Raw genomic sequence first — 20,901 nt, 5'->3', positions numbered from 1 at the left:
GCTCAGCAGGGTGCCTCTAGTATGACCCCCAACTTCCCAGCAGTAGTTCACTTACTTTCACCTCGTTTGCCTTCTTAATTGGAGAAATATTCCACGTTGGAATCACCTAAAGACAGCAAAACCACTTTAACTACCTCCGAAAAGCGTGGCGTTGCACAGATTAGACAATCTATTAAATCAAGTGCGTACTTGAGCTTGAGGCCTTGTTCCCCAAAGTAGCCAAGTAACAGCAGACTTCAAACAAATGCTTTCTGAACTGCCCATGTGATCTCTACGGGCAATAACTTTAGTATAATGGATACTGTCAAGTCACTGCATTTTCTAACTCCGCTCATCTAAAATAAATTCTTTTTTACATTGATTTAACTTATTTTTTCATTTTAAGAATAAATCACATAAAAGCACACATCACACTTCTTTTAGAAGACCCAACAACCAAAACCATTCAGGTAGGGGGAGGGTGCAATAGTAAAAGCAGATGACATACTTACCACTCCTTTCTCCACAACTTCCTTCAGTTTGGAACGAGTCATTTTTGGTTCCTGAGAGTTTAAAACAAGACAACACAACCTATTCAGCTGTTTTCCTTAACTGCAAGCTTTTCCCCAGCAACTCTTTACTACAAGACTTTTATCTTTTTTTAAAATCATTACCTTTTAGATATGATCAGAGTGATATCAAAAATACCCCCTTATAACTCTGTTTCATAATCTACACTCATACACAAACACTACTCACTTCATCCGGGTGGCAAATCAGGTAGGGAAACATAAGTTATGGTACTACCTATTGTCTCCATACCTCATCATGGACCAGGAAGATAGACTGGTGAAGGTATCATGCATTTGGAACAACTGAAAAAAAAACAAACTGAAAAAGCTTTTTACTTACAAACAAAGGTATATCTTCTGTCTCACTGATGGCTGCTTTCATCATGGCAACCACGTGCTCATTTGTGATCACTTCCTACAGGAACACACACAAAAAAGTATCTTTTACAGTCTGTTTGTTAAAAAGAAACAGACTTAAGGTTAAAATAAACTAGTTGGAAACATGATGGAGAAATATTCAGTGTACCAACATACTTTGTAATTATACTATAATAGAAAAAGATTTTTCAGTGATTGGACAAGAAAATACAAAGTAAGCACAGCAGTGTTAAAAACATTTGTGCTACATTCTCCATGAATGCTCTAGGGAATAAATTTCCAGCAGAACAAAATAGTTGAAACAAAAGCCCACATAAGTTTCCCTTCCCTCATGTCACATAATCAGTAAAATGTGCCAATCCCAGCTACATGAGAAACGCTGCTACGAAGCCACAACAGAAAACTTAAATCCTTAAGCACTCACAGGCTTCTAAAACGGTAAGGATCTAATCCTCTAGAGAAAGTATGTAATAATCTACTCTTTGAAACATTGTGCTACATTATTTCAGAAAACATTCTAAATATTTAAAAGAAATAGGGGAAGGCAGAAGAGACTCAGTATCTGTGACTACATTTTCTCAATGCCACCATAGGGTTCCAGGGAAGGGAGGCGACTGGGAGATATTTACAGCCCTTCCACAGTGCCACGTGACAGAGAAAGGCAGGAACTTATGGCACTTGCACAAAATCAGCTGGTGAACCTGCCCAAAAGAATCATGGCAGTCTCCAGTTTGCCACAGGCCTGGCAAAAAGGGAAAATATCTAGGATCACCTGGATTAGAACACTAGCTGCAGTGAAGAAAAAAAAAAACCCCACCAAAACCACCCACCCACAACAAAAAACAACAAATTTGCAGAATTTTTGATCCTGTAGGAAAATACATGCTATTGTTCTCTAGATCCTGCTCGTGGGATAAACTGAAATCTACACCCAATATAGGTGTAGAATTAGAGTTTCACTACACAGCTGTGATGGCACAGATATTCTTCTTGCAGTTCTTTCTAACTGGAAGTTGAGTGACAGACTAAAAGGTTGGTTGGGGTCGGGTCATTAACTAAGAGTAATGCATTTCTGTCAGCACCACTAGAATTCCATCAGGACTTTATTGTGAAACAGTTCACTCAAAATAAGGAACAGTGAGTTCACAGTATACATCTCCTCACCTGGAACCAGAAGCATGCATTTTAGTTCAATTACTCCTGCTACAGCCATTACGGTACAGTAAAACAGACCCATTCGCCACTGTAAATGAGTGGGTCAGGGATCAACACCTAGTACCAAAGCCAGGCTCAGGTAACGTATACGTACATCACGCGATTCTCTCTTTATAACTTTTTACAGGAGAGATTAGGACATGGGAGCCTACTAAGTCTTCCTTGTTCATGAAATCAAGTGCCACCATTAGTACTATACTCAGTCTAGACTGCATTTTCTTAAAAAGCCGGGCACTTCTCCGTTCCCTGTCACAGCCCCACCGCACTCACATGCAGGATGTTTCGCACGTTGACAACTGTCAGATTATGTTGTTTAGCTCCATCTTCTAAGGTGCGATCAAGGGTATCGTCTAGCTTGATGTCACAAGACAAAGATCCCTCCTCTTCTTGACTTTTCCCTTCTCTTTTCCGTTTGGTTGCCTTCCTCCTCCTCTTCCTTCTCTCTATATCCTCTCCATCTTGCTCCTCTGAAAATTAATAAAAATGGCATCTAAAAATTCAGATACTTCATATCCAGCACATTCTGACAGCATGAGTTAAAAAAATAAAAATGCTAGAATTCTGCAGATACGGAAGTGGCAGCAGCTTTCCAACAGCTGATAAGGAGATTATTCGAATGGAAATGGCCATAAGAATTAGAAACAGTCTTTTGAATAATGGATTCAAATTCTGCAGGATCTGAATGAAGTCACATTAGTTCAAGCAAATAAAGGTTATGTATTTGCCATCTCTACAAGACTGATTTTACAGAATGGTCTCAGCAGCCTTTTTAGGCCTTTTCCAGAAGGAGGTGTTTTAAGTATGCCATCAAGATCAAAGCAGCTGCAAAACTCCAGGCACTGTACAGCAAGAGCAGATTACAGTTTCTGTGACTTTCTTGTGTTTCCCAAGTGGTGCTTTTTTGCTGACTCAGGGAAACGAAAGAACCATAACTTCCTCTGAAGGAAAGCAGTGTTTTCAGTAACCGAAAAACGCAGAGATCAGCTCCAGCAAGTTTCACTTGGATACTTGCAGCTTATTTAGCCACTGAATTACAGAGCACGGGATGAAAACTTAAAAAACGTTGCACCTAAACAGCCCCAGCCATGGTGTACACAATTCCAGAGCTCTGCGCCTACAGTCACAGGTCTTGTGTTCCTTGCACAAAGCTTACCCAATGGAATAAACAGCCCCAAATCCTCATTCTCCTCATCAGTCTGCTGGGGCCACTCACCAGCTCTGGTGTTCTTCAGTGGCTTCATCACGGTAGGATTTCTAACAGCCATCTGCAGATAACTTCTCACTGGAGACTCCTGCACTGCAGACTGGTTTTCCATCAGATACGGATCTCTCTGAGAATTCACTTCCACCTCTGTATACAGCTTAGGTGTTTTCCCTGTAAGCAGTACACACTAAGTTGTAGTCATACAGACACAGCTGAGCAAGGTAAAGAGGCCGCTGCAGTTACAAAAGCTTATTGTGACCCACTCAAACCTGTTAAATCAACTGCACAAGTCTAACCTAGCCTGTGAAAGCGATCCAGATACACTGAGCCCTGCAGCAGCAGTCCCATCCTGCTGGAAACAAATCCAGGGAAGAGATCCCCACCTCCAGCTATTTCAGTCTTGCTCCCTCCAGTATCAGTTTCACACAGCCACACTCAAAACCATTCCTGCCAAATGATCCAATCACAAAAACCCAATGATTTGTTTAAAACACGGTTGTACTCCCTGTTGTATAAATGCAACTGCAACAAGAGAAATTAACAGTGAGGGGCAGATGCTCCTTCACCCAGACAGGTTATTCACAGCTAGAACAGTGCAGTTGGCTGCAATCCTAGGATGCAGTTTCCCAGCCACCTTGGGCCAATTTAAAACCACACCACTGCTGACAGGGGTGGCTATGGACCCTGCCCACTCCTGTCCTGTGCAGCCCTAGAAGTTACACAGGCCAAGAAAATGACTGAGGACTGACCCCTCTTCCACTCCCCTTCCTCCTGACACAAAATCAGCTTTCAGTGAAATCAGTGACCTAAGCACAGCAGAACCAGAGACAACACTTTTCACAAAGAAATCAAAGAAGCGCTGTCCCTTTCTGCTGCAGCTGTAGTTAAATGGGCTTACAGTGATTATTAAAAAACAGCTGAAACCTGAAGTTTCATGAACACCTTAAGCCAGTATGAAAACACATTGTCACCTGGTAAAACCAGCTCCCCAACGCTGCAGCAGCTGCTGCTCTGGGCTGGCACAGCTATTTGTGTAGCTGCGCAGAAAATTAGATCAGGGAGTCGATGCAGATGGAGAGGAAAAAACAACACCCCCACGCTTCTCACACCCCCACACTTATTTTGCCTGATCAATTCTCCAATCTCACTGAGTTCAGAGACAAAGATGTATGCCAGGAAAAGAGAAAAAGAATAGGATGGGCAATTTGGGGGAAGAGGGAACAGCCGCTTATTTCAATAGACTTAAAGACGACTAGAGATACAAAACCAGCATCACTTTGATCGTGACTATCTCTGTCTTGCTCACAAACTCACACATCACACTTTCACTGAGTGAACCTCAGAGCAAGCAAAGTTCACCTGGGCTTCTTACACAAACTTACAGAACACCTACGTTCCAAAACACATCTGTAACTTAAGACAAGCTCTGCTTGCATCAGCTCTTGTAAGGGATCACAGTAAAGCCCCACACAAATGCCCCTCTGGATCATTTTTTCCAATGCTTAAAAGAATTATCTTCTGGGAATGAAAGCAAATGTGGACAAAAGCCTCTGAAAACCAGTATTTTTGGAAGAAGCAGCAGCTTGCACTCTTGCCAGTCCCACAACTCACTAGCCAAACATTTGTTTTTAAAAACTAAATGCAAGGTGACCGTTTCAAATCAAGGCTTGGATTTACAAAGACTTGTCTAAAGACTGGCTGAAAGTAACATACAGTACCCCACGTAACACCTGTGAAATACGTCTATGAAAGTCACTGTTGGGACTGATCACTGTTACAGGCCACAGAAGACCAGACGCAGGGGCAAGAGCAGGAAAACGTGTGCAAGTTTGTAAAAGTGGGAATTTTAGTTTGGAAATTTGAAAAATAAAGCAATTTCTAAAACACATTAAGTGTTTGGCAATGCTAGCAGCAAGCAGCATAACTTTTCCATTAGTTTTCTAATGTTTTAAGGGAGGACCCCCCCCCCCCCAAACTTTGAAAAGGGGATGTCTGCTAACCTGTAGTATTTCCGAGGAAAAAACCCACACCACAAAAACTAACCGCCAAAGGAGCGGCTTTCTGTAAACACAACCACGAGGCTCTCCCTCAGCCGGCCCCAGCGATGAGCACAGCTCACAGGAGCGGGGCCGGGCCGGCGGCAGGAGCTGGGGCGGCAGCCGGAGAGACCCACCGACCGCCCCGTAACACACACCGTGACGGGCAGCGCACGCCTTTACCTTCCGCCACGGCTTCGGGGCTCCCGCGACCCTCGGGGAGCTGGGCGGCAGCGCAGGCCTCCTTCGCCCCCGGCGCTTCCTGACCAGAGCCCGGGGCCGTCCGGGCCGGAGGCCTCTTCCCGCCCTTCAGCGAGGCCTCCCCGGGTCCTCGCCACACGCCCGGGCCGGCGGAGGGCGGCCCACCGGCTCGGGCTGCCGGCGGGAGTTTGGCGGAGGAGCCGCCATCAGCAGCGCCCGCCGAGGAGGAGCCGCCTGCGCCGGGCAGCTCCCCGTCCTCCCCGGCGCCGACGCGCTCCCGCGGGCTCTGCGACCCCGCCACCACCGCTCTCCTCTTCTTGCAGGGCAGCATCTTCAGCGAGAGCGACATCCCGGCGCCCACCTGGAAGACAGGAAAGCGGCTGGCCGCGGGGCACCGCCGCCCGGGCCCGGGCACTGCCGCCCCGTCCCGCTCGCTCCGCAGGAAGCGGAAGCGCCGCGGGGCCCGCCCGCCGCGCAGGCGCCGCGCCGCCATGTTGGCCGGGCGCGGGGCGAGCCGCCGCCATGTTGGCGGCGCGGAGGCCGCCAGCCCCGCCGTGACGATGCGGGGCGGCGGGGGCGGCCGCCGCCATCTTTGCTGGGCGACACCCCGGGCGCCGCGCCCGCTGTTTAGCTCCTGCCCCCACCCCCGCCGCCCGGAGGGTCTTCCCGTGGGGGAGGGAGGGCGGGCGGGCCTGCCTGCCTGCCCGGTACTGCTGCCCCGCGCTCCCCGCAGCTCCCCGGCGGAACCCGTCGGCCCCGGTGCCGTTCCCTCACAGCGGGAGCGGGGTCACCGGCCCCGCGAGCCCACGCACACGCTCCGCCGCTCCGGTGCCTCCCGGCCCGGGAGGCGCGGCCAGAGCCCCGACACTTGCCGAGTCACCGCCGGGCGGCTGCGGGGCGGGGCCGGCCGCCGGCTGGCGCGGGAGGGGCGGGCCGGGCCGCCGGGCGGGGCCTGCGCCGCATCGGGACCAGTCGGCAGCTCCTGCATCCCGGGCTGCGAGCATCCTCCGGGCGGGGGCCGGCACCGCGGCGCCTCCGCACCGGGCTGCGCATCCCGGCTGCCCCGGCCTAAGCTGGGCCATGGCGGAGATCACCAGTGTGCACCCCAGCTTCGGTGAGTGGGGCCGGGCCGCGCAGAGGGCCCCTTCCTCCGCCCCGGCAGCGCCCAGGCGAGGCCCCGCGCGGCGCCATCGGCCCCGCTCGCCGCGCGGAGACGAGCCGCGCCGGCCCCGTCCCCCTCCGCCCCCGCGGGCCGGTCGTCCTTCCGTCGGCGGCAGCCAACACCCACCGCTCGCCGCCGGCAGCTGGGGCGGTGCCAGCGCTCGCCCCCAGGGCCGCCGCGGGAGAGGGGCCGCGGCCCGGCCCGGCCGTCGGGAGGGGGGGGGGGGGCCCGGGCCCGCGGGGAGCAGGTGCGCGGCCGGCTCGGGCGGCCCCCACCGCATGACGTGATGTCTGTGCCGGGCCGCGCCGCGCCCCGGCCTTTGTTCGCGCCTCCCCGGGGGCCGGGGCGGCTGCGGCACCGGCGGCCCGACAAGGCGGGGCCCGCGGCGGCGGCCTGGCAGCCGGGAGAGGGGGGTCTGCGGGCGGGCGGGGGGGGGGCGGTGGCGGCGGCATGGGCCTCCGGGCCGGGAGTGGGGGGCAGCGGGGTGCCGGACCGGGCGGGGGGCGGGGCGCACGGCCGGGCCGGGCCCCGGTGGAGTCGGGAGCGCCTCGGTGGCGATGGAGAAACTACGGACCCTGCTAAATCATCAGAGGCGAGGCGGCCCCGAGCCTTCCTTGCGCGGCCGCGGTCCAGCCCGGACACGGACATGGTGCGGCCCCGTGGGTCGCCGATGAAACAATTCTCCCCAGCTGGTACTCGCTAATTTTTAAGATTTTTTTTTTTTCTGTAGCCCAGTGGGTAAGAAGGGCTGGTACCACAGCCCTTGGCGTCCGTGTCGGTTGGGTTTCACCAGTCCTGAAGATTCACACTGCTGCCTCATTCTGTCCTCCGGCAATTGACTGACCTTCCTCTCAGACCATAAGGCCCCGTAGTTAAAGCTCAGTTACTACATTTCCTTTAAATTCTCCATGCTATATCATTTCTCTATCGTACAGTGTATCTACTGACCTTTTACATTCTGTGTTTCCTGGAGTCCAAGAGCCACGCACTGTCGTAATTTAACTGTTGGCCACCATTAGCCATTAGGGTATAAATAGGGAACATCAGTTTTAAAAAGAAGTTTTCAATGATTTTTCATTGAAATTCTGTACCCCCAAAAGTTGGTTTTGTTTCAGTTAAGTTTTAGCATCGCATTAGAACAAAGATCTCTTCTACAAAGTTTGAATAAAAAAAACCCCCCACAGTTCTGCTCCTTTTTGAGAGAGGAGACAGGCTGCGGTGCCATTTAAAAATGGACACTGCACATAGTGAAGTGCTCTGAAAGTTGCAAAAGCTTAACTAAAACTGGTTTTAGGCAGCTTTACATCAGCAGAGTTCTCAACTATAAGGAATTATGGAGACGGGGCTAATGAATGTATGTAACGATTACGTAAGTAGGAGTCTGCAGCCAGGAAAAGAGGGGTGTCACGAGCGGCACGGAGCAGGGAACGATCGATCGCTCCCTGCTTTTTCCAATGCAAGAACAGGCATCGAATGAAGTGAGGTGGGGCAGGCTCAAAAGAAAAGCTCTTCTTTTCTCATGCCACGTAATTAAGCTGAAGAACTCTTTGCTACTGAACGTTATGGGAGCCAAATTTGTGAGTTAAGATAATTCAGTGGAAGAAAGATCACAAAGACTTATTTGGTGCTTTCTAGTGTGACTGCTGGTTGCTTCTTCTAAAATTGTCCCACCAGATCTGCAGGAAATGAGCTGATTTTATGAAGACACAATAGAAACAAAACACGCACATAGAAAGAGATCGGAATAAGATAGGAGTTTCAGCATTTCTCCTTTTTTGCATATCCACTGAAGCTTTTAATATCTATATGCGGCTGAGTTGTATTCATATTAGCTGCTAAAGACCACTTGCCTCATTTCAAAGAGGGAACATTAAATAACAAAATAAAGGGGTTTTCTGGGGGGCATGTGTTTTGTTAATACTATGAATTCTTCTTGCTTTAGTTAATCCAATCCAAGGCTATACTTGCAGTGGGGCCTGAGACACATTTGTCTGTGAAGTCAGTCACCATTGCAAAAGACTTCCAATTTCAGTCTGGGAAGGCTTCTGTCTAACCAAAACTGATTTTGCTGTTTTTGCAAAAAGGAGACGTATTCTCTTGAAAGTCACAGTTCTCCCTGAGTCTATCAGCTATTCCCATTATAGTCTGGCAGTCTTGTCTTCTTGCCTGTTAACGTCAGTAAGTAGTAATGTGGAAAGAACAGAGAAAATACAAAATCAAGGTGCTCTCTCCAGCTTCAAGTACGAGGTTGGAAGATTATTTTCTCCTGTTTATGGTGTAGAATGAAGATACAAAAATCAGACAAGCTTCCCTTTTTTACTAGCTGTTCCATTTAGCTATTGCCATGATTGTCATGACAATGATTTTTGGTTTTCCCTTTTACTATGGAAGCAGTTTGTACAATATGTAAAGAAAAAAATGTAGGGCTAGAGGGCTTTTTTCTTTGCTTGCTTCCAAAATAACCAGCTAGTTTAATGATGATTAAACCAGTAATACAATAATAAGTTATAAGAAGAGCCTGGCTTTACCTTCCCTATAACCTCCCACCAGGAAATTGAAGACAGCAAAAAGACCCTCCCTTTTCCTTCCCTTTTAAGACTGAACAAACTCCACTCTTTTGGTCTCTCCTTGTCTTCTGTCTGCTCTCCATTCTCCATCTGCACCAACTTTTTAATCATCTTGGTGGCCCTTGACTGGAATTGCTTGAGGATGTCGATATAATGTACTGGGGAGCTCAACACTACTGCTTTCATTCTGTGTCGGGGTAATACTTCTCCAAAGTCAACCATTGTAAATAGAAAGTAACTCGCATGGTTGCTAAAAATGAACGCAGTGCTTTTTTATTCTGGCTTGACATTACTGAAGAACATAGTTGAGATAAGATCTAGAAAATATCGAATAATCCCTAAATCCAAATACAGGCTTTTCTGTCCGTTGTTTTTGGACGTGGGATTTCCACATGAAGTTGTGTGTGTACCATTGGCCCCGTCTCTGCCATAAGGGGCTAGGACAAAACAATCAACCATTTCAGGCCAAAGTGATTTTTTTAAAAAATTGTTAATGAAGGGTAATTCCGGATCCAGTGTTATGGCCATATTTATTACTCCCTTCCTGTTGTTAAAATAGAATTTTGTAATGTGTCTGAACGGGGCATTAAAAACCCCCCAAAACCGAGTGCTTCCCGCAAATCAAGAAACCGTATTCCCGTGGAGCTGTGGAGGTGCTGGTAATGCGGGGTCTTGATTTGGCAAGATAAGGCAACCAACCGTTTGAATGTCTTAGCACGTGAAACATAGGTCAAGCATGTTTTAGAAGTGTAAATGTTTCCCACATGGGAAAACAGAAATTAAAGGAAGTAATTTTTTATTCTGGGGAAGCTTTGGAACCAAGGTAATTGAATTAAGACCAACACAATAGTACCGTGTAGATCTCCATCCAGGTGTGCTTGGCCCCACGGAGGCACGGCCACCGCAAAGGTACAAGCTCGTTCCTGACCGCCTTGTCTTCTCCGCAGATGTGTCTCCAGTTGTGGCAGGCCTCATTGGTGCTACTGTCCTTGTGGTTTCTGTCTCAGTAACAGTTTTTGTGTGGACATGCTGTCACCAGCAAGCAGAAAAGAAGCACAAAACCCCACCATATAAATTCATTCACATGTTGAAAGGCATCAGTATCTATCCGGAGACCTTGAGTAACAAGAAGAAAATTAACCGAATCCGGAGAGACAAGAATGGCACTCCTAAGGAGACTGGAAGGGGAAACCTCTTGGTGGATGCTGCTGAATCTGGTTTAATAAGCTCTGAGAAGGCTCCGGATGGGCCAAATGCAGCCCCCTGTGTCGACCAGCTCCCAATAAAAGTAGATTATGGAGATGAACTAAGTCCAGATCAAAGCCTCACTCCAGGAGGAAGTAAAACCTCCTCCCCATCTTCTCCAGGGGATGACGTCATGTTGGGTGAACTGACTTTCTCAGTGGACTACAACTTCCCTAAAAAAGCGCTGGTAGTTACCATTCAGGAGGCTCACGGGCTGCCAGTGATGGATGAGCACACTCAGAGCTCTGACCCCTATATCAAGATGACAATTCTTCCAGATAAAAGGCATCGAGTGAAGACTCGTGTACTTCGCAAGACACTAGACCCAGTCTTTGATGAAACCTTCACCTTCTATGGGATCCCATACAGCCAGCTCCAGGATTTGGTGCTTCACTTCCTCGTGTTGAGCTTCGATCGCTTTTCTCGAGATGATGTTATTGGAGAAGTCATGGTGCCCCTTGCAGGGGTGGATCCAAGCACTGGAAAGGTTCAGCTGACCAGGGAGATCCTCAAAAGGAACATACAAGTAAGTCCCTTCATGTAGTATGACACAAGACTCCTTGCATTGTGTTTGATTCCAGGACTTTTGATCCGGGAGCCTCCATGGTGTAATAAACAGGAATGCTGCAAATCCTTAGCTATGAAACCCTTTTTTTCCACAGATACGTATTATTGGTAATACATGGCTGTGCTCTTTTAGTTAGGCAGTTCTCTGCTGTGTGGTCATGGTGATGTGCTAAGGCATGGTCACCATTTAGGCATGGAAATGATGAATGTTATAACTGATGATGCCAAGAAAAAAGGCAAAGTTTCCATCTCCGAGTAAAAGAGCTGATGTGGTAACGGGACGTTCATCTGCAAAGACAAACCTCACTAACTATTTTAGACACCTGTACTTGTCATTATCTACATCTGAATTGTTACTGTAAGCTGTAGGGAAGTGGGAATACATCAGTGTAGTCAGCAGAGTCTGACGTGATTCCTCTTGCCCTGGAGCAGACGTCTACATCAGCTCGGATGAATCCCACCCTAGATAACTGTTTTTTTCTCACTTGAGAACAAAGTGTGTCTAAGACAGTTTTGTCAAATGCAGACATCTAAAATTTAGGTGAAACGAATCCCACTCTTAGTGTCTAGTGCTGTGAACTAGAAAGATGAGCAATTCGTGTAAGGTATTAAGGCTTACATTGGGGAAGATGTCTTCTGTCCTCAGAAAATGCTCTATGCTCAGGTAGGAGGATGAGGTGGTACTTAAGATTTTTGTTTTCTTGCTTAGCTTATTTTTGCTACCCATCCTCCAGGTTCAAGAGAAAAAATGTATTTAGGCTCACTTATTGCCTTAAAGTATTGGAAATTGTTGCTGGGCTCTATAACATATTTCATTACATCCTAGAGTGGCAGTATTTTACTTGAAGTTTTTTCTACTACATGGGGCATTTAACTTTTAAAAAAAGTTATTTAAAGGAGACTCTATGTCAGTGACCCAAAACAAACTAAAAGAATCCCAACAAAACCGGAGTTCTGGTAGTTACTTCTTTTCTTAGGTTCTTGGGGTATTTTACATCATGGTAAAACAAGCAGCTGGTTTAGGTTCCTTTAATAGTATTCTTTTCAGTGCATTGACTGTATGCCTTAGAAGTAATAGATTAAAAACATAGGAAAAAGGTCACGCTAAATAAAAATACATTTAATCAAGGATGCAAATTATTTAACATTTATCAGTAATCAAAAATAGATTTACCTTGGTGTCAGATGTGCATTCTTGAAAATCTGCGTAGTTCCCCAATGTCAAAACAGCTGTTACTGAACGAAGTTTTCAATGTCAGGAAGTTTCAAAATCTGGAATACAGAATTGGATTTAAAACCCAATAAATTCTTACACTGATGCAAGCCAGCAAAGGTGTACATCCCATACTAATGACCATTCCCAATAATTTGTAACGGGCAATTTGAGAATGCAAATTACTTTGCAGTAACTGCATTAAATTACTTCAGACCAAAAGAACCCCAAAACTCTGCAACATACACACACCACCCCCAGTACTCTCTCTGGCTGTTGTATTCTGGTGTAGCCAAGGAGCCAAATTCTGAACGTTTCCCTTCTGGGGCCAGGAACTTGCTCATATATTTACTTTCCTCCCAAAATTTTGCATGAGCAGCAATAGCCTTCATTCCTTCCATTTGGAAAACTTGTCTTAAACACACAGGAACTGCTCAAATAAAAAGAAACCACCAGAACGATAATGAACGTTTTCTGTGTTTAAGTTTACATGCACAATGTTTCCCTGCTAAGCTGAAAAACAGCAGCTGAAAGAACAGCTTCACCTCTTGGGTGATCACTGGAGCATTTAGTGTGACGTTTACTGTAGTGCCTCAGTGGCTTGAAGTGAGAAAAATTCCTTCATTTGGGGACCGCCCCCCCCCAGCCTTCGCTCTGCCTGGCTAACGGTACCCGATGCTGATGGGGCAGGGCAAGGTACTGAGGGTAAAACCCTCAGCAGGCAGGCGTGTGAGTTGCTGCAATCGCTCTGCTATCAGTCCGTTACTGACACCACACCACGTCGTACCCATTGCTGATACTGCGTGCCTTGATAGCAAATAAACTCAATCTAAATTAGCACCATCTCATTGAAAGTTAATGAACATCATCTGGAAACCAAAACTAATTATCTTAATATTATGTTACTCTTCGAAAGGATATACAGCAAGTTGAACTGAGTAGATCTGTTTTTATCATCTATCTTCATCCTGTACCTTTGCAGACTAAACTGATGGTTTAGTAAGTCAAAGCTCACCTAAAGAACTTGAGGTGCTTGGCCATCGAGGCTCCACCAAAAGGCGGTGAAACTTAAGCTCCTAAAGCCTGCAGACGCCTCTGGTAGCAGCCCTGAAAAGGCAGCCACGGCCGCCTTTCTCTCAGGAGGTGCCCCCCAGCTTTGCCCTCACGGAAACACAGAATTCAAGGGGAGGGGCTGTAGCGATGCTGAATGGCACAGGAGGATTTACCTTATGCCGCTCGCTCGCTCGCTCCTCCCAGAGGCTCCATCTGCCTGAGGCACTTACAATGGCCTGCATCTCATTTTGCAACTTTTTAGACATTTAGCACAGGGAAAGGAAATTCTGGAGACCTCCAACATTTGCCCCTGTTGATAAGACCATCTTGTCCTAATACGTTCTTTGTTTCTTTTTCACAGAAATGCATTAGCAGAGGGGAGCTGCAAGTCTCCTTGTCTTACCAGCCCGTGGCACAGAGAATGACTGTCGTGGTGCTGAAAGCCAGACATTTGCCAAAGATGGATATCACTGGCCTCTCAGGTAGAAGCTATTTTCTCCAGCCCTAAATGTGTTGGAAAAAAGTCTCCAAGTTCCCTTTCAGACCTTTTCACTTGTCCTATCTGAAAATTTTCTTTGCACACATTTCCTCAGACTCTTTCTAAGGGTGATGGATCACTATGGTGATCCATCACTCACCAACAGATGGTTACACAAACAAGACCAAATCCTTCCTACTGCGAGACCAACTGTTGCATCTTTCTGGCATCGCCTGGTTTGTTTACAAAGATAGTATTTTCCAAATTCAGCAGATCTCCGTGTTGCTTTTGACCAGACTGCAGCTCTGTACCTCCGAGCTGCTCTCACTCCTCGTTGCCCTTAGCAGCGTTTTTTCCACAGCACGACCGCTCCTTGCTGCGTCCGCCTCAAACCCTGCCCCTAGAAAAACAGGGTAAAAGAGAGCAAGCGTAAAAAAAGAGGAGGTATAGGCTCAGAATAGAGAGGAGTAAATTCATATGACGTTAGAAATAATTCTGGCGGGGTTTTTTTGTTGTTGTTGTTTTTGCTGGTTTTTGTTCTACTGTTTGAAGAGAAGAGCAGCTGTTCTGGTTTTCCTGTTTCGCAGTCACAGATTCTCAGACTCCTGAATCCCCTTAGCAAAGTTTCCTTCAGAATTATGGGAAAATGGTTGGAATCAGCGTGAGATTCAATAATAGCCTGGCTGATAGCAAATTTAGTCCTGGTCTTGCAGTTTTCTCCTGTACACTTCAGAAAGAATGCAGAGTAGGCTTAAATCTCTATTGTAGGCCTTAAATTTTACTCTTTCTTAAAAAAAAGAAAAGAAAAAGCTGTCCATGTGTGATCTCCAACTACAGGATAAATTTTTCAGTAACTGTTCTTCTACCTGCTGAATCTTGCAAGGCTAACATAATTTCTTTATATGATCTATATTATGCATAAGCCCATCATTTCGGGTGAATGAAAAAAGTGAAAATTAGCCAATGTCAGCTGGGTAAGTGACTTCCAGCCTCAAAAATTGTGTTACATGGTAAAAAAAGCACTATGTACCTGGTATCTTAATTTTAATCCAAAACAAGCATCCACATAAAGAGCAAGGCGACTGGTAAAATAACAAAGTGAGGCTGATGGAATAATGAAGGCTTTGTTTTAAACTTCCTTCTTTTTCAGTAGTTTCCACTATAAATGTTTTCCATCTACAGATTATTAAAACTGTTTTGATACTTTGTTAGGCTATTTCCTGAAATAGAGTAAAAATATTTCTTGTTGTAGATGATAGTGAAAAGTGACAGTTTTGGCCAGTCGGGCACTGACCTCGCCAAAAAGCTATCCGTTTGCTTATTTCTAGGATTAATTACCAAATTTACATGCGACTTTCTTCCCCCCCGGGCCCTATGTAACGTTGAAACTCGTAAAGAACTTGCACCGCTACCAGCAGCTGGTTGCTTTGCAGTGAGAAAATCCGAAATACGCCAGCCGTGCCCCCCACGCCCCTGGGGGAGTGGGAGTGAGGAGCCCAGATTCACACCATTTACCTGAGCTGGCTCAAGTTCAGCAAGCTAAACCCCGTCCGTTACTTCCCGGAGCAATACTGGGCTGTGTTATTAGTTTATTTCTCTCTCGTCTCCAGCAGATCCGTATGTCAAGGTGAATGTTTATTATGGAAGAAAGCGCATAGCAAAAAAGAAGACTCACGTGAAGAAGTGCACTTTGAATCCCGTCTTCAATGAATCCTTCATTTACGATATCCCTGTCGATCTCCTTCCCGACATCAGCATTGAATTTCTAGTTATCGATTTCGACCGTACCACAAAAAATGAAGTGGTGGGACGGCTGATTTTGGGAGCGCACAGCATCACTGCAGGTGGTGTGGAACACTGGCGAGAGGTGTGTGAGAATCCTAGAAAGCCAGTTGCCAAATGGCACAGCCTGAGCGAATACTAGCAGAGGTTGCGGCAGCGACAGCCGACTCGTAGAACAGACTTAAACCTTGTTTTAGCTGTAGAACTAAACTTTCGTAAGAAGCAGCAGCTGATTGGTTCTCTAGTGATGTGATTTTGCAGGGCACTAAAATTCTAAAGAGCATTAAATGGAAAAAAAAAAAGATACCACGAATATATATAACAGTGTAATCACGCTATTGCATGCCTAATACAAACTGAAATTAGTATAACTACCAATATCAAGTTGCAGATTTTAATACGATTATCTGTCACTATGGAAGTTGTGTTTGTGCCGAACTGTCTTTGCTGGTATTCACCAAGATTGGCCTGTCTTTATTAGGCTTCTCCCAAAGTTTCTGAATTCTGCTGTTTAACCTCTAGTTTCTTGTTAGTTTGCCTGCCCATTGGTTCTTGCAGTTCTGTTCTTTGCTGGTTTGGGAGTACCAACCGCATTTCCATATAAAGGTGGTTTAGAATTCTGCACTAGCGCAAAAGGAAAATACAGGGGAAAATGGCACTTTCCTTCAGAGAAGAAATAATTCTGTTGTCAGATACTGAAATACTTGCCGTCGCGATGTACTTGTTGTGGAGCTCTAAGGTCACAACATCAAAGATTTGCATCTGAAATTCAAACTCCGACAAACTGATCACCTTGCTTTTGCCACGTGGAAGTTAGCACAGGCGTGATCTCACAGACTGTCAGAATCGGGGAAACTCCGCTCTATTTCATGTCATTTAACCCTGTCCGTGCATGAAGGGCCCAAGAAAAAAACCAAAACCTGATGTGTCATTGGTAAGGAAACTCTTGCCGATTCTTTCAAACATTAAATGTGAAGTTCTACATCATTGATAGGGTCTGTTATAATGGCATAACATATCTGAGATAGGAAAATATCTTGGGGGAAGAGGTTTTCAGTGGAAAAAATACAAAGCTTCTCTTCATTCATACTTGAGTCAATTTGCATTATATATGATCTTGTAGTTACCTAAGAGCCAGCTCTCAGAAAGGGAGGCAACACGGGGCAAAGCCTGTCACTGCAAAACATGTCAGGCTCCAGGAAGTTAATTCTCAGAGTTTCAAGGCAGCTCGAGTTAGTTCTTAAATTGTGAATGACTTCTGAGACTTGGGATATGCTTCCCATCACCTCTGAAGTGTCAAAACATTACTTGACGAGTGTGACCTGTAGCACTTCAGGCTATTAACCCTGAATAGTCAGTAGTTTTGAACAGAAGTTCATAAAGTTCCACAAATACAAGTTTGGAAGTAGCTGCGTTAGATCTCACGGTAAACACAGTAGCCTGTGAACTGGTTTTGTACAAGACAGGAGCATCCTGGCAAGTAACTCGATTCAGCTTCTTATTACATTCAAGCCAGGAAGGATAAAAGGATGATAATTGGCAGCAAATGATTGATTGTAAACATTGTCAGTAAACTGAGTGGAAATAGCTATAACAGGCTGTAGAAATTTAAATTATTTCTGAACTCTCCAATGGAAATACAAGGCAGAAGTGAGCTTGCAAAGAGGCATGTAGAAGCCCGCAAATTTTCAGTAAACGTTTAGTTGCTTCCAGGCAGCCAGTCTCTTCTGTGCCCTGTGGAATGTAAATAATGTATTATAATTAAAAAATTTTAAGATCATTTAACTACTTACAAGACTTGACTACTGAATTTTAGAGCCCTGTCGGAAAAATGATCCTTTCCACCTTCCTGCTAATGAAAGTAGAATAATTGAGCAAGTCTTACTCCGTTTCCTCTCCAGCCACCGTGTCAAGCACCAGCTGCTGGGAGGGCTCTTGGTGCAAACAGTCAGCACTTTGTTAGTTGGCAATACTTTGGCACCTCTTCCTGAGAAATTATTTTTGGAAAGCTGAATTTTCTCACTCATGGCTAGTTACTCTTGACACTTCCTTCCAGGCAGAGGGTCTTTTTAGGAACAGAAGTCGCTTTGAAGCTGAAGCTCTATTTCTCAGCCTTGCACGGCAGACAGAAGCATGGACTTCGTGTTTTATCGATCCTGATTACGAGGATTTCTGCCTGAGGTTACAGTAGATTTTATCTTTGTCTTAAATGCTTTCTAGCTCATGCTCTACTAGTGGCTCACAGCCACAGACCAGAGAACGAGTTCTCCCTTGGAAATTGGTGTAGATCTATTTCAATCCTAGTTTTTGCACTAAGCAATTGCGTTGCTGAAGTTTAGCAACTGTCACGACTTTTCCTCGGAACATGCTTTCCAACACCGCTCCAAATGCCTGAATAGGACGTACTAACAACAACAAAATTCCCTTTTTTATCTTCGGTGGGAAAGGCATGCTTAAGCCTAGATGATCTCCTTAAGATTCCTTTAGTTGAAAAGGAAAGATGAACTTCTTGTCAAGGAAACATGCTCAGGGTAAATAGACTTAGGCTGTCGGGCAGATAGGAGTAGCTCCAACACTCTTCTGGAATAATAGGAAACTGAAGATGTGCAGATATATATTTTTTAAAACATAAAATAGACAGTAAGTGACAGCGGACTCACTGTAAAATCTCCCAGGTGTGGTTATTCTTTACCTTGTGTCTTCTATTGTAAAATTAACTTGGACAGTTACAACTTTGTGTGAAAAAAGAAAAAAAAAAGGCAAAAAACCCTAACTCAACATGTGTGAAACTGCATAATGCTATAAGCTAATCTACATTATGTAATGCTATCTTGTATGTTGAATTTGTTAACGCACATTGAGCGTACAAATAAAAATTAAATCACTTTAGCTGCTGACTGTGCCGTGTTTGACCGCAGGCAACACATACATGACTATACTGAATACTTTAAGAGTTTGTTTCTAATAACATGGATTTCTGCTTTGACAATTCGCAGGAAAAGTACACACAAAATAAATCTCAAAGAAATAAAAGACCATTAACGGAAGCCTGGCAAATTAAGTATCACACTGTTACTTAAGTGTTAGCACATACAAAAACTCTCAGTAATCTACATGGCGTTATAATCTGGTATAATTTGGCACTCATTAGCTAAGTTGAATCTAAGTGAAAAAAAGAGGATATTAGATGGGCAGAAAAGGAAGCGATTTGACTCTAACATTTGTAATTTAGAAGCATTCCTGGATTCCCAGTCAAAACAATTGTCCGGGAACACTTTTGTCCATCTCGCTCTGTGCAAGATGCAACAGTAGAGTGATCTGGCTTCTGTGACTTGTTTTTCTGCAGCTCCCCATCACGCTGCACAGAACAGTATTGCCAGGCACAAAGCCATGTCTTTAGAAAATGCCAAATAGTACAGAGCAGAGCGCTGTGTTACCCCAGCAACGCAGACTGCAGCAAGCACTCCAGTGCCATACTTCACTCTCTGATAGCTTCCCATGTAGCAAAGGACCGGTCTCCAGAGGTGTTTCAGGGGTCTCGGTACTTAAAACGAGCTTCGGGTCTCATCTTCAAGGAACCAGGCAGTTTCAGCCCAAGCTTTACAAAAAGATTGCCTCATGTCCCAGAGAAAGAGACGTGGCCGGTGCTGCGGCTCTTCGCACAATTCTGCACCAGAGGTAGAGGGGTCACAAGCTTCCCTGCCTCCACACCCAGTGCAGAGGACGCTCTTTGGAGTGCGTCGCATGCCTTTTCTAGTACAAATACACCACGGTTAACACTAAAAACTGACTCTCTCCAGCATTACTCCGGGACAAAGATGAAAATGATCAAACCGCAACAGATGCCATTCTCATCCCCAGGTTCGCCAGTGGCATTCTCAGCTATTTTGGTAATAGTGAGGAAGGAGTGACTGAAGCACTCGAGAAGTTTAACTAGCTTGACCCAACTCTTGCTCTGGTGATTCAATTCCAGCACATCGCTCAACGGTGGCAGATTATGCATATAGTGATCCACATGACTTGTGCACGCATTCAAACACAGCGCCCAATGACTCGGGACACGGTGGTTTATTTAACACCTGTGCTTACCATTAATCACGTTGTTCTCTGTGCTGCCACCGATCGCAGTGTTTAACCGCTTTCAGTTATTTATCATGGTAATAACCACAGTTATTAGAGCACTTGGCTAAAAATGCTCAGCCAAAGTGCAGTTGCTGAATATTTTCTACTTATTGTGCAAGATGTGAAAGGAAATCTCTCTTCATCCTTCTCTGCTTGGCTTCTGCATCTAATATTGCATGCCTTTAACAAATGTCCTGTTTCAGGTTCGTACACCATTCAGCTGAGACAGAAACAAAAGAATTTGCATAAGAAAAAGAAAAAAAAGCAAACAGAATGGGTTTGACAAACCATGAAAAGAGACAGGTTTTGTGGAGAGCATGGAAGCTCAGCTCTGACTCTCTTCCCACCTTCCTTGGGTCCGGGTGCTGGTGCCATTTAAACCAGCAGGATTTTGCGCTGCTTTCAGCACAATTGGGTCTTTCCTCCTCCAACAGCTTCTGCCTCACCTAATTCCCCGTTGGAGCGAGTCGTGTTGCCACGGCAATGCGATTCACTTTTGATGGCAGTCGCTGGGTCAGGGCTCTTCCGGTATTTCCTTTGAACAGGCAGAGTCAGGAACAGCTCTGTCTCCTTTCCGAGCCCCAAACACGCAGGATTGTGTGAAGAGGGACGTAGCTGCCATCAGACGGGTCCCTCTGAGCAGCTTCAGAGCACCCTGATTTCACTCTCGTTAAAATGCAACTGGATGTCGAGCGTTCAACAAGCCATTCCACCACATCAGGCAGATCACAGGGCCCCTACGTCAACGCCGTTATTGTCAAAACTTGAAGTTGTCTCCAATGCGAGTCCCCCAGAGCCCGCAGCACCAGAAAGCCACTGTGCCTGCACGCTGCAGCTCTGTAACGCAGCGCAAGTGCTGTATCTGAACTGGTTTCACTCCGTGCTACATCTTGGTATGTGTACATGATTCTTGGGGAGAAAGTTTCTCTGTTGGGCCAAACGGGAAACGGGTCAGGAAAGGAAAAACGTACCAAGAAATAACTAGAACACAAGGAAGTGGCAGACAAGGCAATGCCTAGGGAAAAAAACCACAAAAACAAACCAAAACCAAAACCAACCAAACAAAAAAAACCCCAAAACCAACCACACGAAAAAACCGAAACGACACTCCCCTTTACCTCTACCAT

At 45.9% G+C, this 20,901-nt stretch overlaps 2 protein-coding genes across 11 annotated transcripts in view; one reads left to right on the top strand and one right to left on the bottom strand.

Moving 5' to 3' along the window:
* The window catches only part of LOC129197534 (GON-4-like protein), a 30,848-nt gene extending 24,181 nt beyond the window's left edge, over window positions 1-6,667 (bottom strand). For 4 of the 10 annotated variants that reach the window (XR_008574339.1, XR_008574338.1, XM_054806057.1 and 1 more), the window contains exons 1-7: window positions 6,398-6,667; window positions 5,568-5,946; window positions 3,298-3,519; window positions 2,415-2,611; window positions 892-966; window positions 492-542; window positions 56-106 (exon numbers count right to left, since the gene is read on the bottom strand). Coding sequence is in view for 8 of the 10 variants with exons in the window: in XM_054806057.1 (XP_054662032.1) it covers window positions 56-106; window positions 492-542; window positions 892-966; window positions 2,415-2,611; window positions 3,298-3,519; window positions 5,568-5,946; window positions 6,398-6,667 (1,245 nt within the window). In the remaining 2 variants the exon portion in view is untranslated. Of the gene's footprint in view, window positions 1-55; window positions 107-491; window positions 543-891; window positions 967-2,414; window positions 2,612-3,297; window positions 3,520-5,567 lie in introns of all 10 variants that reach the window. The other 6 variants (XM_054806058.1, XM_054806059.1, XM_054806061.1 and 3 more) reach the window with 6 other exon arrangements.
* SYT11 (synaptotagmin 11) lies at window positions 6,567-18,541 on the top strand. The gene is made up of 4 exons (XM_054806075.1): window positions 6,567-6,699; window positions 10,262-11,085; window positions 13,754-13,874; window positions 15,481-18,541. Exons 1-4 carry the CDS (start codon window positions 6,666-6,668, stop codon window positions 15,792-15,794), a joined length of 1,293 nt encoding a protein of 430 aa, XP_054662050.1. The 5' UTR covers window positions 6,567-6,665; the 3' UTR covers window positions 15,795-18,541.
* Window positions 18,542-20,901: the final 2,360 nt, after the last annotated feature.

The sequence above is a fragment of the Grus americana genome, chromosome 29 (assembly GCF_028858705.1).
Source record: "Grus americana isolate bGruAme1 chromosome 29, bGruAme1.mat, whole genome shotgun sequence".
Taxonomy (NCBI): Eukaryota; Metazoa; Chordata; class Aves; order Gruiformes; family Gruidae; genus Grus; species Grus americana.
Note: the sequence above shows the minus strand (reverse complement) of the source record. Positions and strands in the feature narration are given on the sequence as shown.